General features: G+C 43.2%; 1 protein-coding gene and 1 long non-coding RNA gene across 2 annotated transcripts; both read right to left on the bottom strand.

The window, feature by feature from the left end:
- Nucleotides 1–3,005: 3,005 nt before the first annotated feature.
- On the bottom strand, nucleotides 3,006–9,792 carry LOC142660368 (protein phosphatase 1 regulatory subunit 36-like). Its single transcript, XM_075836977.1, has 8 exons — nucleotides 9,697–9,792; nucleotides 9,422–9,504; nucleotides 9,192–9,261; nucleotides 7,981–8,079; nucleotides 7,056–7,199; nucleotides 4,851–4,893; nucleotides 4,557–4,732; nucleotides 3,006–3,486 (listed from the first exon to the last, which is right to left on the bottom strand). Exons 1-8 carry the CDS (start codon nucleotides 9,759–9,761, stop codon nucleotides 3,390–3,392), a joined length of 777 nt encoding a protein of 258 aa, XP_075693092.1. The 5' UTR covers nucleotides 9,762–9,792; the 3' UTR covers nucleotides 3,006–3,389.
- A 685-nt stretch (nucleotides 9,793–10,477) lies between these two features.
- LOC142660369 (uncharacterized) lies at nucleotides 10,478–12,924 on the bottom strand. Its single transcript, XR_012850471.1, has 3 exons — nucleotides 12,874–12,924; nucleotides 12,444–12,508; nucleotides 10,478–10,599 (listed from the first exon to the last, which is right to left on the bottom strand). It is a non-coding gene; the product is annotated as an uncharacterized LOC142660369 (long non-coding RNA).
- Nucleotides 12,925–16,134: the final 3,210 nt, after the last annotated feature.

The raw sequence follows: 16,134 nt of genomic DNA on the forward strand, positions 1-16,134 counted from the left end.
CTGTGAGGAGTACATCAGGGTATATGTAAGCTATGCGTAGTACATCAGGGTATATGTAAGCTGTGCAGAGTACATCAGGGTATATGTAAGCTGTGAGGAGTACATCAGGGTATATGTAAGCTGTGCGTAGTACATCAGGGTATATGTAAGCTGTGCAGAGTACATCAGGGTATATGTAAGCTGTGCAGAGTACATCAGGGTATATGTAAGCTGTGCGGAGTACATCAGGGTATATGTAAGCTGTGTGTAGTACATCAGGGTATATGTAAGCTGTGCGGAGTACATCAGGGTATATATAAGCTGGGCGGAGTACATCAGGGTATATGTAAGCTGTGCAGAGTACATCAGGGTATATGTAAGCTGTGCAGAGTACATCAGGGTATATGTAAGCTGTGTGTAGTACATCAGGGTATATGTAAGCTGTGCGGAGTACATCAGGGTATATGTAAGCTGTGCGGAGTACATCAGGGTATATGTAAGCTGTGTGGAGTACATCAGGGTATATGTAATCTGTGAGGAGTACATCAGGATATATGTAAGCTGGGCGGAGTACATCAGGGTATATGTAAGCTGTGTGGAGTACATCAGTGTATATGTAAGCTGTGCGGAGTACATCAGGGTATATGTAAGCTGTGTGGAGTACATCAGGGTATATGTAATCTGTGAGGAGTACATCGGGATATATGTAAGCTGTGCGGAGTACATCAGGGTATATGTAAGCTGTGCGGAGTACATCAGGGTATATGTAAGCTGTGTGGAGTACATCAGGGTATATGTAAGCTAAGCAGAGCACATCAGGGTATATGTAAGCTGTGTGGAGTACATCAGGGTGTATGTAAGCAGGGCGGAGTTCATCAGGGTATATGTAAGCTGTGCGGAGTTCATCAGGGTATATGTAAGCTGTGCGGAGTACATCAGGGTATATGTAAGCTGTGCGGAGTACATCATGGTATATGTAAGCTGTGCGGAGTACATCAGGGTATATGTAAGCTGTGCGGAGTACATCAGGGTATATGTAAGCTGTGGGGAGTACATCAGGGTATATGTAAGCTGTGCGGAGTACATTTTTTTTTTCCCAATAATAAAATACTTATTATGGGACAAGTGACGATTTCTGTTTTTTTAACTTGAAACGTTTAATTTTTTTTTATACAACATTATTATTACGTTTTTTAAACTTTTATTTTGTCCCACCAGAGGGCTTGAAGGTCTGCATCACTAATAGCTATACTAATACATTGCACTACCTACATAGTGCAATTTATTAGAGCTGTCAGTTTGACACTGTCAGCAAGCCTATTAGAACCCGGCGGATCCTAATAGGCTTCCGTAATTGGCAGACCAGGAGGTCATTATTAGGCCTCCAGTTGCATTGGAAAGCATCGCACTCAAGGGATTATATTAGCCGACTGGTGACAATGTCAGCATAGCCAGTAGATTGCTGGAAATGTGTGCGTGCTTTATTAGTGGTGACATAACCTACTCTATACGGCCGGATTTACACAAGCGTGAGCGTTTTGCGCGTGCAAAAAAAAGCTGCGTTTTGCGCGCCCAAAAGGTACTTAACAGCTCCGTGTGTCAGCCGTGTATGATGCGCGGCTGCGTGATTTTCGCGCAGCCGCTATCATTATGACACTCTGTTTGTATGTTTGTAGCACGTGGTGCTTTTCTGTTTTCATTCATACTTTTTACTGCTGTTGCACGAATTACGCGCGTCACACGGAACTGCTTCCATGTGCTGCATGTGATTTTCACGCACCCATTGACTTCAATGGGTGCGTGATGCGCGAACAACGCACAAATATCGGACATGTCGTGAGTTTTACGCAGCAGACACACGCTGCATGAAACTCACGGACAGTCTGCACGGCCCCTTAGGGTATGTTCACACGAGGGCGTCCGTAACGGCTGAAATTACGGGGATGTTTCAGCCTGAAAACATCCCCGTAATTTCAGCCGTAACGGCATGTGCAGGCGCTTGAACGCCACGTCCATTACGGACGTAATTGGCGCTGCTATTCATTGGAGTCAATGAGTAACGGCTCCAATTGTGGCCAAAGAAGTGACAGGTGACTTCTTTGACGCGGGCGTCTATTTACGCGCCGTCATTTGACAGCGGCGCGTAAATTACGCCTGGTATGAACTGACAATCGTCTGCCCATTGCTTTCAATGGGCAGATGTTTGTCAGCGCTATTGAGGCGCTATTTTCGGACGTAATTCGGGGCATAAACGCCCGAATTACGTCCGTAATTAGTGCGTGTGAACATACCCTTAGACTAACATAGGTCCATGCGAGGCGCGTGAAAATCACGCGCGTTGCACGGACGTATTACACGTTTGTCTAAATAAGCCCTACGTTTTTTTTCTATCCTCCTCCGTTATTTAGATATTAGTGCCGTTATATTTGGCGCAAAATATGTAAACAACCCCCTGAACTGTCAATGGGGCGTGTAAATGGCAAGGGGGCGTGTTACTTATCACTGTGATACTGTCCAAACAGCTACGGACAGTGTCACAGCGGCTTCCTCCACTGTTTGACAAAAGCTGGGGAGAGGAGAGCGTGCGCGCGCGGCTCTGCCGCCACCACGTAACAGAACTTGAGACGAAGAATGTGAATTCTTCTTCTTCTTCTGTTCTGTGGCGGCGGGAGTATTCTCGGCAGCGACTTCATAGCTGTGCGCACATGTGTGCGGGCACGCACTTTCTCACTCTTCAGTTCTCGGCAAACAAGGACGACTTGACTGTGTGATCTTGCTGCCGACGATATTCCCACGGTTATTGACATGATTTTCACTAAAGCGCTGCCCAACTGCGGCATTTTGCTGCAATTGTTCAAGAAAACACAGAAAAAAATGATGATATGACTGCTATGTGTGAACACACCCGAATCAGTCAGGTCATGGGAATAATCACAGCAGCAGGGGAGAAATGTACTGATCTTGTGAAAGAGTAAATTCAATGGCCAAAAACCAACTAAGATAAATAATTAGACACACAAATTGAATTGTGCTTAAAGTTGGATGTTATTAGCCGACTGGTGACAATGTCAGCGTAGCCAGTAGACTGGTGGAAATGCGTCGCTACTGATGTGATGGTGACATAGCCGCTTTATTGGTGTGATGAATGCACAGTTTGCTCTGCTGGTGGGGGGTTGGCTTAGATTGCTCTGCTGGTGGTGATGACCCAAATCATAGTCAAGTCATATCCGGTAGTAGAAGTCATATCCGGTAGTAGAAGTCATATCCGATTATAATTGTCATATCCGGTAGTAGAAGTCATATCCGATTGTAATTGTCAAATCCGGTAAAAAGTCCATATCAAGTAAATCTTGTCATGTCCATATAAAATCCATGTCCAGTAGTAATAGTCACATGGCTCACTAGGCTCACTAGGTGCGATTCTTTTTATTTTTCTTCCAACCAGGTTCTTTAGTCTTCAAATCCTGTAGGTTGAACATCCTCGATGGTGCTCCTATTATGCCGAGACTGGAGACAGAAGAGAAAAGAGTATGAGCTGAAGAACTCGTATCTGCTTTCACCTGCTTGGCACATACACAATCCATATGTGGGATATTACTTTTATACCGGAACCTATCACAGTCCTGCATATCCCCCCCCCCCCCCCCTCCCTCCACACCCACACACATTTCTGATAAAGAAAAAAGGGAGAGAACTGTGCAGTTTGTTTAATGTCCCAGGGCAAGTCGTTTAAAATGTGGCCCTTCCTAGTAACTACCATATTTATATATGAATACAGTGCCACATAGTACCTGGACAGAGAGTGCTGCACAGTGCCCAGATTAAATGGGAAACAACTGACCAGATAGTGCCCATCAAGTCCACACACTGAAGCTAGTACATAAAGTGCCAAGTTAGGGCTATACATTGGCTAATGTCTTCTATTTTGCCAAAACATAGTGCCTCATAAAGCCAAACAGTACCCACACAGTGTCATACTTGCTTACACAGTTCAAAATAGTGCCAAAACTGCCATACTTTGCCCACATAATTATGAAATACCTATGTAGCACCGTAATGGGCCCACATGGTGCCACCATCATACCAGTGTCAACAGTGTTATACTAGCCTACATAATCAAACCTTGCCCCCATACTGGAAAACAGTTCCGAGATGCCATACTTATTCACATATTCTGATAGTGCTCAAATAGCGCCAAACAATGCCCACTCTGTGGAAACGGCAAGGGGACACCCGGGACAACACTAAAATCTAGGACTGCATAAGGTTATCAGCGAGATGGGATCTCATACTCCGAACCATTCTTCTTGATGCCTTTTGCACACACTTCTGATGGTGGAACATGTATGGAGAACTCTCCATGGCAATGGCCAGTGCGGAGAGGTGGATTTCATACCGCTCGCTGGCGGTGCTGTGTATAGGAATCCTTCTGATTTTTCTGAGTCAAAAAATATATTTTTGTCATAAATTCAATATAAGTGTGACTGCTACCTCTGCACCCCCTATAGCTATGACCCTGTCTAGTCACTAGAGCTAGGACTATTTCTTGACCAATGTACAGCAATAATGTGTTGTACCTCTCTTCTGCAGATGGTGTTGTCTTCTTCCTATATTCAAACAGGTTACTCATTGGTTCCAGTTTGGAGTGGAAAAGTACTGTCCAGAATATCCTGCACAGCTCCTTCTCTATAGACTCCAGGTTTGTACGCTTCAGCGTCACCCAAGCCACTTTGACACTGAAGCTGTATAAACACTGCAAAGAAACAAACACACCCGATGTAAGAAATAAGCAAAGCGCCAGCGCCTTGTCCCCAGCAGAACATGACGACCTCTATTCATCATATCTTAGAATATAAATTCAATGCCGGTACCTCAATGAATCTGCGGAGCCTCCTTGTAGCTGATGCTTTGCTCCTGAAACACGAATACAGGAAAAATACAATAAGCTCTGAGTTTTGAGGTATGACTAGAAACATGTGTGACCCATAGCAACACTGCAAGGGGCAGAGCGCCCATGAGGACATTACGACAGCCAGTGACAGCATGGCATTGACAGATACAGGCACATAAATACAGACACACAGGCACATAATTACACAGACTGGAACATATACAAATACATTAAAGGCACATATATGCAAGCACAAAGATACATTCACATTCAGACCCATATACACCCACACAGGCACATATATACACTGTATGGATAATGTAGTAGATGTTACCTGCAGTCCTATGTAATACCACAGGTAACACAGTGATAACTCTCTGAGTACAGATAATGTAGTATATGTTACTTGCAGTCCTATGTAATACTACAGATAGCACAGTGATAACTCTCTGAGTACCGATAATGTAGTAGATGTTACCTGCAGTCCTATGTAACACCAAAGATAACACACTCTGATAACTATACCCACACATATATAAACACACACAGAGGCATACATATATACACACTAACAGAGACATATACACACATACTGGAACATATACACACACAAACACAGAGACACATATACACACATAGACAATTACTATCTCTCCTTGCTGACAGGCTTCTTGCAGGACGGGCTGTGGGTGGAGCTTCCTCCTCTGCTCTTGTTCCTCGGCTCTTGTTTTCTCCGTGTGTGTGTGTGTGTGTAAGGAGGAGCAGAGGACAGAGCAGAGGACAGAGCAGAGGCAGAACCCAGTGGCACCCCTACACGCTGGGAGGGTGTAGCACCCTGTGCACTTGCACAGGTCGCAAACCCCTAAGGCCGGCCCTGATTACAGGCCATCATAATTGGCAGCCTGTGTTTTAAGGGTAAATGTAAAAAAATGTAAATTCTCTCCTTGCTGACAGGCTGTAATGTCCGTGACTGCAGGCTGGCAGCTCCGGTCCCCTCCTGACAGCCGCAGCCATGAGTCGGCATGTGCTGGCCCCAGCCTCCTCCTCAGGAGACGCCAGCGCTCGCGTCCACTCACCTCAGCCGGATCTTGTAGGGTGCGCGCGCAAGCCCGTGCCTGCTCTTAAAGGGGCAGCGTGCGCACCGGACCTTTTGACGAACTTTGACCCGTGAGTACCCTGGACTATAAGAGGGGTCCAGCCCCCTGCTTCGATGCCTGAGCGTTGTTGTTGTTCCCTAATTTGTCTATGTGATGGCCGCCTAGTGTGTTACCTGTTCCTGTACCTGTTCCAGTTCCTGTACCTATTCCAGTTCCTGTTCCTGTCCCTGTCCCTAGCATTCCATACCACCCTGGTCGAGCACTGTGCTGTGCCAAAGTCGTGTCGTGCTGTATCCACGTCTGACCTGCTTCACCTCGCCTGACGTCTACCTGCTGCCTAGTCCTAGCCGAGCCTGCCTTGCTGCTGTCTGAGCTGCCACAGGTACCTATACGAACTATAGACAATCACCTGTGCCCTGTTTGCCATCTGCCTTACCGCCAAGGCGGAATGGCCCAGTGGGTCCACAAACCCTTCGTGACACAGGCTCACAGGCTTCTTGCAGGAATGGCTGTGGGTGGAGCTTCCTCCTCTGCTCTTGTTCCTCGGCTCTTGTTTCCTCTGTGTGTGTAAGGAGGAGCAGAGGACAGAGCAGAGGCAGAACCCAGTGGCGCCCCCTACATGCTATGAGGGTGTAGCACCCTGTGCACTTGCACAGGTCGCACACCCCTAAGGCCGACCCTGATTACAGGCCATCATAATTGGCAGCCTGTGTTTTATGGGTAAATGTAAAAAATTTGAAATTCTCCACAGCTGAGCAAGATTTTTTTTACTGGGTCCCAGTACTCCCCCCCCCCCCCCCCCACCTCTCTTGTGTAGGGAACAGTTCTGATATTAACATTATTACTATTTTATAGTCTAATCATTAGAGTGTCTTCACACGGTGCCGTTTTGCTGCGTTTTTTTTCCGTGCGGCTGAAAACCACATAGATAAATGCATGCCTTTTTAGCGCGATTTGTCGCGATTTTGCAAATGCGTTTTTTGTCCACGCAGTAAGAAAACGTGGCAAAACCGCACCGTGTGAATACATTCCTAAATGGCAAAACGTAAGACACCACATTTTTCATAAATTCTCAAAAGATAACATACTTCTCAAATGTCATGTGGTGCTCTTCCTTTATTTCTTGTCCAATATTAAGGGCAGAGTATCTGACAGTGAGATGTCTCAGTGCTGCTTCCAGTCTCTTCTCCAGATCTGACTTCTCTGCCAGTTTTTCTGGAGGTCTCCGACTCCTAGAAAAACAAACAAGCAGCATTGTAAGAAAAGCCTTTATAGAGGGGGTGTGGATCCATCCCAGCATTATGGACAATAGGATCTCTTCCCCCTTTCTTTTTGGTGACATTTTCAAATAATTCAGCTTTTATTACCACATTTTTGGGATAAGTTCACACGTAGAAGATTTCTGCAGCAAATCTGTTGACAATTGTAGGGAAATCTGCAGTGGCAAATCCGCACCAAATTGTGTGGATCTCCCTGCTGCGGGTGTCAAATGCTACTACAATTACTTCCTCTGGCGCTCCGTTAGCAACACTTTTCTGCCGGTCTTTGTAGACCCAGCTTCCAGAGTTGTCACATGTGACTGCCGCAGCCTGTGATTGGCTGCAGCAGTTATGTGTTGTCACGATGTACACAGACCAACGGGGACAGGAAAGCATTACTACGGGAGATGAATATAGTGTCTTTTTTTTTAACATATTGAACTATCTGAACTTACAAATTTTGCTGCGAATCCACAGGTAATCCACAGCAACATGTGCAACACTAGGATTTACTTGCGAATTTCTTCTTCCCCATTGAATTTTATCGGGAAAACAGCAACAAACATGTGCACTTCCATAGCAGAAGTTGACATGCTGCAAATTTAGAAATAAGCACCGCAAATCAATTTCTGTGCAGAAAATTTCAGCAGCATGTTCATTGGATTTCTTCAAATCTCATCTACTTTGCTGCTAATGCAAATCCGGACAGAAAATCTGCAGCAACCTGTTACTTGTGAACGTGACAAACACTTACGGTAGTAGAGATTTTGGCCTTTTGTCTTGTGATTGTTTCATTAGAAAACAATACATGTAATAATTCACAGCCACTAGGAAATCATCAAGTTCCTTGGATCTAAATAAAAATGAAAATAGTTTATGTAAGACACTAAATATGAAGAACCTAATTTTTGAGAACCAGTGATGACAGAAAGAGGAGGTTTTGTCCATAGTAACCAATCAGCATGGTCTTTGGTATGGGAAGTCAGAGGTCGCCCCTCTACAACACAGTCAGTCAACCATCGGTCACTGCAGATTTCACCGTCAACCCTAAATCATAATTACAACAATTGTTTCTGTCCCATTACCGCCCCTCACCAGCCATACAGTCCAAGGAACAGTGGAATAGTTATCTGGGGGTTCTGTACACACACTTCTTATTCTGAGTGGATAAAGCTGAGGTGGGAATGTCTCGGGTGGCCCATACACCAAGTAATAATATGAAGAGAAGCCTAAAACAAGACTCCACCTGATATTCTTGGATCTTTTATGTCACTGATCAGATCTGTTGAGCAAGTTATGGCTAAAAATATATTAGAGTGAAATTTTAGACGAGTGTTCCAACAGACACTCACTCCGGGAATTTATCCAGATCCAGATCGTAGGTTATGTCAATATATATATATCGGAGAGAAGTAAGAGACACATACATTGCTAGTATGCTCAAAAATACTCCTCTGAGGTTTATTGCCAAAAACAATTACAATAATATCTTTCAAAAGGGGAATAGGCTTGATTTCAGCCAATCCTTCATAAAAGGAAGCAGGGCAGGGGATGGTATAAAATAATAAACTATCAGTTACTCAACCCCTGAAGTAACATTCCCTCCGGCACTATGGTCCTGTTCTCTGCCGCTCCAGCCCCAGAAGCACCTGCAGCAGTCACATGCTGTTCATCGTTCATGTGCAGCTGCAGCCAATCATTTGCCTCAGCCTTTACCAATAAGCAGCACGTGACTGCTGCAGGAGCTTCCCGGATTAAAGCGGTGAAGAACAGGACCTCAGTGCTGGAGCGGGGGGGGGCACTGTATAGGTAAGAGGGCCTAGTAGCCATATAAAAAAAAATCGAAGAACAAGGGGCCCAAATATTGTTCCTGCACAGGAGCCCTCTGCTGTTTGTGTCCGCCCTGCACTGATCTATAGGTCAATGGGAATAGAATATTTTGCCAGTTTTGTAGAAGCGACATACCCGAAGACGGAGGCAAAATCACATGTGAAACACAGACGTTCCTGTTCTTCCATCAAGGTTAAAGCCATTCCTGGAAGAGAATGGACAAGTAAGATGGATCTGCTGTTTACCCAGTTAATTGATAGAAAATTATTGGGTTTTTTACGGGTTTCGGGGAAATACACTTGTCCCCTCAACAAAGTCTTGATGGAACAGACACATGATGCATAAATCACATGGATAATACTCACTCTTGACGTCTTTCAGAGTCTCCAGTTCAGGTTTCCTCTTCAATGGAAGGCTCTTTTCAGGAGATTTATCTCCTGGTCCCCATCTAATGTAAGAGTATAATAGTAAAATAATCTCTTACTGTCTCTTTAAGACTAAGTGAATTATACATAGAATGTGATTTCTCAGCTATAACACATATACACTTTTACAAGCTGCAGTATCTGATGATACAACTCCTAATAATCCAATGTAGATTTCTGTTTGTTGCATTTATGTATGACTATACTCAAATTACCTGCCCGACGGGGTCTCCTCAAGTGGGACTGACTTCTTCGTCATCAGGGTCTGCTTGGGGCCCATTAATTTGCTGCTGCTGAGGGGGGGCAGCTTGCTCAACTGCACATTGCTGTACCTAAAGTAATAGTATAAGAGAATAGTTTTACAGGTATTTATAAGAGACTATATAAGCATCACCTAGATGTGGTGGTGGCGTGACAGAGGGTAAGTAGGGGACTGGGTCCCAGCGGTGGGTTTGGGGATCCCACCAATCTTAATCTGGCCCTGAAAAGAACCCTGAATAACTCTTGTGGTGACATTCTGCAGCTTAAAATACTTGTCCAGTAACTAAAGCTGAATATGTTTAGGATTGCCTAAACTGTTACATCCCATCAGTTGTGTGAGTAGGACTAGTGTCAAACTAGGCTTAAAGGGGTTTTCCAGTCCCATAAAATGAGTGGCCTATTCTCAGGATAGGCCATCAATATGTGATCTGTCAGGGTCCGACTCCCAGCACCCCCACTGATCAGCCGTTTTGAAGGGGCCGCAGGGCCCACTGCTCGTACTGTGAATCGGTGGAGGTGCCAGGTGTCGGATCCCTACGGATCACATATTAATTGCCTATCCTGAGGATAGGCCATCAATTTAAACCCCTTTAAGCCCTCTGAATGTAACAAGAAAGAACGTGTAAAGTTTTGTTAAAGGACGAGTGTCGCGAAAAAAAAATTATTATATCAATTTGCTTTCTCCATCTCTGTATGTGTCGATTAACGTAGGACTATACTCAAATTACCTGCCCGACGGGCTCTCCTCAAGTCGGACTGACTTCCCCGTCATCAGGGTCTGCTTGGGGCCCATTAATTTGCTGCTGCTGCTATTGCTGCTGAGGGGGGGCAGCTTGCTCAACTGCACATTGCTGTAACTAAAGTAATAGTATAAGAGAAGAGTTTTACAGATATTTATAAGAGACTATATAAGCATCACCTAGATGTGGTGGTGGCGTGACAGAGGGTAAGTAGGAGACTGGGTCCCAGCGGTGGGTTTGTTAAAGGACGTGTAAAGTTTTGTTAAAGGACGAGTGTCGCGAAAAAAAAAAGAATTTATATCAATTTGCTTTTAGTGTTTTATTTTTCTTGTCTATGGGGGCTGGCATTTTTTTTTCCATCTCTGTATGTGTCGATTAACGACACATACAGACATGGAATACGGCACATACAGCCCCGTAGTGAATGCGAACGGGGCCCGTTCCATCCACTATGCTGTACGCCGTCTATGTGGGAACGGCTCCCACACAGTCCAAATTGAAGGTCTTCGGCCGAGCGACGTCCGGCGCCATTTTCTTGTGGACCGGAAGCCGTGGCCGGACAGTAAGATTACTACTTCCGGTCGCAGCTTCCGGACTTGTGCCCTTGGAGTGGAGGGAGCAGACGGAGCGGACGGACCGGACCATTTTTGTTTTTTCCTCCCCAATTTCGAAAAGCCATAAGTTTTGGATTTTTCTATCGATATAGCCGTATTAGGGCTTGTTTTTTGCGGGACGAAGTGTAGGTTTTTATGCACCATTTATTATACGATATAATGTACTGGGAAACTGGAAAAAAACCTCTTTGTGGAGTAGAAAGGGAAAAAAAAAACCTGTGATTCCTCCATTGTTTTTTGGGTTTCATGTTTACGGCGTTCTCCATGCAGTACGATTACGGCAAAACCAAAATGATATAGTTGTTTTTATGTTTTACTGCTTTTAAAAATAAAAAAAATAGTTGTTAAAAATAAAAAGAATTTGTGTCACCAAATTTTGAAAACCATAAAGTTTTTATCTTTCCGTCAATTGAGCAGCGTGAGGGCTTGTTTTTTTGCAGGGCGAGCTCCAGTTTTTGTTGGTACATAAAACCTTTTGATCAGTTTTTATTAAAATTTTTGTGGGAGATGAGATGAACAAAAAACAGCTATTCAGCCGTTATTGTATTTTTCTTTTACTGCGTTCACCGTGCAGGTTAAATAATGTTATATTGTAATGACTTTTACAGATGCAGCGATACCGGCTATGTTAATTTTTTTTACATTGCTTTTGGAGGAAAATTGGAAAAGGGAAGTTTTTTAAACTCTTAATTTTTTTTATGTATATAAGAAAACCTTTATTTTACTTTTTTGTATTAGTCCCCCTAGGGGGCTTGAATCAGTGATGTTTGGATCGCTTCCACGATATACTGCAATGTTAATGTATGGAGGGAACATTATGTTCTTTTCAGGCTCGTATTTATAGGAGCACAGATATGGCAGACCTGGGGGCCTTCATTAGGCCTCTAGGCTGATATAACAATCATTAACACCCCACGTTTGCATCAAGAGGGGGTTAAAGGAAATAGGAGGGGGCGCCCCCTTATTCTAATGGCTTAGATGTGGCATTAGATGTGGCATTTAAGGGGTTAAGCGAGCGGGATCCTGTTAGTTACTGTAAAGATTTGGGTGTAACATACAGCCATCACGCTCATTTTATGGAGTGTGCTCAGCCCGTGAGCCTGCAATATACCACCCCACCTGGCCTCCATTATAAATATACGGCGGAAGTTGGGAAGGGGTTAAAGGGGAGCTCCATCTTTGAAGACACTTTAGCAGAGATATATATAAGAAAATTGCCTCAAAGGAAATACCTAATATAAACCTATTAACTGAATAAAAATAATAGACAATGAGAGCTTATAATCTTTAGTGAATCTTTCTACTGTCTGAAACAGAAATCCTGGAGACTGTGGAGTCTCTTCTTACCTTGAGAACTCAAGTGCCTTTTTCTCATCGTTCCAGAGAAATCCTTCCGGACAAAGTTTTCTTATCTGAAGATAAAATGAAGTTTAAACTTAAGATCTAGTCTCAGACTAAAAATCTATTTACTTGGGGGGAACCAATAATGAGGTTAGGAAGTGAAAGGGTTAAAACTAGACAATACTTGATATAATGGTAAGGAGTATAAAGTATGGTGGATCAGTGCTCAGCCCTATTGCCTTACAGCAAGTGTTCCTAGGAACAATTAAAAGAAACATCTGCCGATGCAATCTTCATAGTTTTGCTACGGCGAATACATTTTCTGAAATAATGTAGAAATTGTGGTATAGATGAGGGTATACATGCAGCAAATGACATCATTTCCCCTGGGTTCCATGTATTACAGGGGGTGGGGCTGGAGGATTAGGTTATTTACCTTCTCCATGGTTTTGGAATAGATAAGACTGAGGAAATCACATGGAATCTTACCTTAAGAAGTCTGTTGCCAAGCAACTAGTCTATAGTGACATTCAGTGGGCGGAGCAACGGAACTGTATGTGGGCGGGGCACAGCAATCTAAACTGTAGCTATAAGTAGTGACAGGCAATGTGGGCGTGGCAAAGCATAGTAGTGCCCACAATAAACTCATGACGGGGCATACATGGAAAATATAGGACCCCAGAACACAACACTAAATGGCCTCACAAAAATCAGTTGTGTTGGTGGAGCCGGGATGTATATTAAAACATTAATGTTATTTCTAAATATTACAGTGTTACACACCCCAGAAGGACGGGCATTGCCCATGTTGTTCCACCTCCACAGTTCCTTTACCTCTAGTAATATAACAACAGTAAGCATGTAGTATATATAATATATACTGCTGGATTCATGATGTATAAACATTGCTGCCCTTATACTATGCAGACTGCTCCAATGATGTCATATACAGTAAGGATCGCCCATGCTAAACCCTAGAGACTCCATTACTCCGAATCCCGAAATAAAAAAAACATACACAGCATTTCATCGTAAAACATTTTTGTGGCTTACGCCAACTTTATTGACCAAAATTTAATATACAACAAAGGGGAGCCCAATATCATCACTGCACTGCACTCCAGGAGCCGGGACCCACGTGCCCCTAGCACCCCACCTCTTAATGCGGGCAAGTCCGCCTACCGTGGCCAGCCCTGTCTGCCTGCCACAGTAACCCCGCCTAGGGAGCCGCCAGTCCATATGTTGCCCTTCTGGTCGCCCCCCAGCATATGATCCTGGGTTCAAATTCCATATTATTTCAGCTATTTTATAAAACATCATGGTGTCACTAAACTAGCTGAACCCCCCCCTATCCTCAGGATAGGCCATCAATAGCTGATGGGTCGGGGTCTGACTCCCTGGACCCCGCCGATCAGCTGTTTTGAAGGGACCGCAGCGCTTGTACGTGCGCTGCTTCCCCTTAAATTCTTATTGCTCACTGTGAATCTTTGACATGCATTTAGCGGGGACCTCTAAATAAATACAGACCCCCGACAAGACCCGCTAAATAAATACAGACCCCAGACCAGACTTCCTTAACCCCTTAAAGATATAAAGAAACAAACACGGCGCCACATGGTGTGAGTAAGCCCAATCAGACAGTCAGAGTATGACAGATGGATGCTTACCACAGCTGGATAGGTCAAAACACTTTGAAATAGAAGTAGATCGTGGAGAGTGCTGCTGCCGAAATCCCAAATGGTAACACCAATGGGTAACCGTGCAATATTGGTAATTATAAGGTAGAAAGAAAGGGGATGTAACCACGGCGCTGCTACTCAATAAGGATCCAGAAATTGATAATAGTATTTGTTGGTAAGAAGGCTACGCGTTTCAATGCCGCATCGGCATCTTCCTCAGGCCATATGAATTGCAGTTAAAACTATGTAGCTTTATATGCACCACGCGGATAAAAAAGCCGCCAATGTGTTCAGGGTCAGAGGGCACAAATGACGTAATCAGTGCAAGGATCACCAATGAAACAGACAAACATGTCTATGAACAAAAAAATTACATTAATGTTAAAACAAACACAAATGTTGACATATCGTAACATTTACAGGTTAGTTGAAATGAAACAAATAAATAAATTAATAAATAAATAAATAAATGGAAACATGAGAAAAGGTGGTCCACAAATAGAAACGTCCGAATATCACCACCCGGTACCTGCAAAAGACCAATACTATAATAAGAGCAGCTAAATAGAAAAAAATGGCAAAGGGACAATATATATAAAATACTTAATAAATAGATCTAAAAATACAAAATGCATAAATATGCATTCAGTTAGGTCCAAAAACTTTTTTAAAAAAAACGTATTAGCATATTGAATAATCAACGAATGTATTGGAATAGATATAATTATAATTAACATTAACCGATAACATGTGTGAAACAAATATCTGCAATGGTGCCGGGAAAAAAGACAGAACCCGGCAATACAATAACCAGGCACCCGCATAGCCGCTCGAGAATCAGAACCATGGACAGCTCAGGGGAAAATAAATAAATAAATGAATAACCGGACCCAAGAAAAAAAGTTTATAATGTGTACACAGACCATTATACCATTGTATTACTAAAATACTAAGATATTAAACTACTAAAATATACTGCTCTGTGCATCTTTTATCGCTTTTGATCTCATTTCTATTTATATATTTTAGCAGTATTTGGCTTAAAAAACACATGCAAAGTCTGCATCAAATCTGCACTGTGTGGACAAGGCCTAATACATTGAACTCAATGATAATACAGTATGCAGTTAGCTCTAATGCTCCCTCTAGTGGCGGCAGCAGGCTGCCAGCATGTTATGTTTAAACCTATGTTTATGCAGGGGATTGGATTTCAGTATCAGAAAAGCGAAGTTGAAACCGCTATAAAGATATATTGAGAAATTAATCTGCACAAAACTACAAAATTACAAAACGCAGAGATCTAGCATTTGGTAATGTTTTTTTTCGTGTGTCAGCCCTTTAAGCTCTAGTCTGCCAAAATTCTTAGTGGATACTGTCCTAAGGAGCAGAATGCTGAGCATCATGATACTTTATTGGATGTGTAGTCCATGTCACCAGAATCAAACCAACTGGAATTTTTATGGGGGGCAAGAGCTCATAAGACCTTTTTACCATGAATGTGAAGAACTCCCAAAGTGAATCCGCTTCAATGCAAACTACGTGACCTGTAATTCTCTGAAAGTTCCCAGAATCCTGGAAAGTACTGAAGCTTTTGATTTTATCTCCAAAAATGGCAAGGCCGTATTTATATGCTGCAAATGGACCCTGACCAATGGTAAGGAGCCAAAACTGAAAATAAAAAACGTGGGGGGTTTATTAATAACGTCATAAAATTAATAATTCTATAAGACTGTGAAAATGGTTCAAATTGCACTAAATAAATGTTGCATCCACATTTTCCAACAAAAAAAAAGGCATACCCTGTTCATAAAATTGGTGCGTTTTACCTACACCTCTTAGCCACGCCCCTTTTCTACACTTTCAAAACTAACAAGGGAGGTGCATAAAGTGTCCAAAACATATAATAAATTTGGCCCATGCCGTGTACTCTGCTTTTTACGCAAAAGAATCCTAGGGAAATTTGCTTGGTAAATTTTACCCAACAGTCTTTTAAAAAATGCGTCCAAACTCTAATTTAA

This window comes from Rhinoderma darwinii, chromosome 9 (assembly GCF_050947455.1).
Source record: "Rhinoderma darwinii isolate aRhiDar2 chromosome 9, aRhiDar2.hap1, whole genome shotgun sequence".
In the NCBI taxonomy this organism is placed as follows: Eukaryota; Metazoa; Chordata; class Amphibia; order Anura; family Rhinodermatidae; genus Rhinoderma; species Rhinoderma darwinii.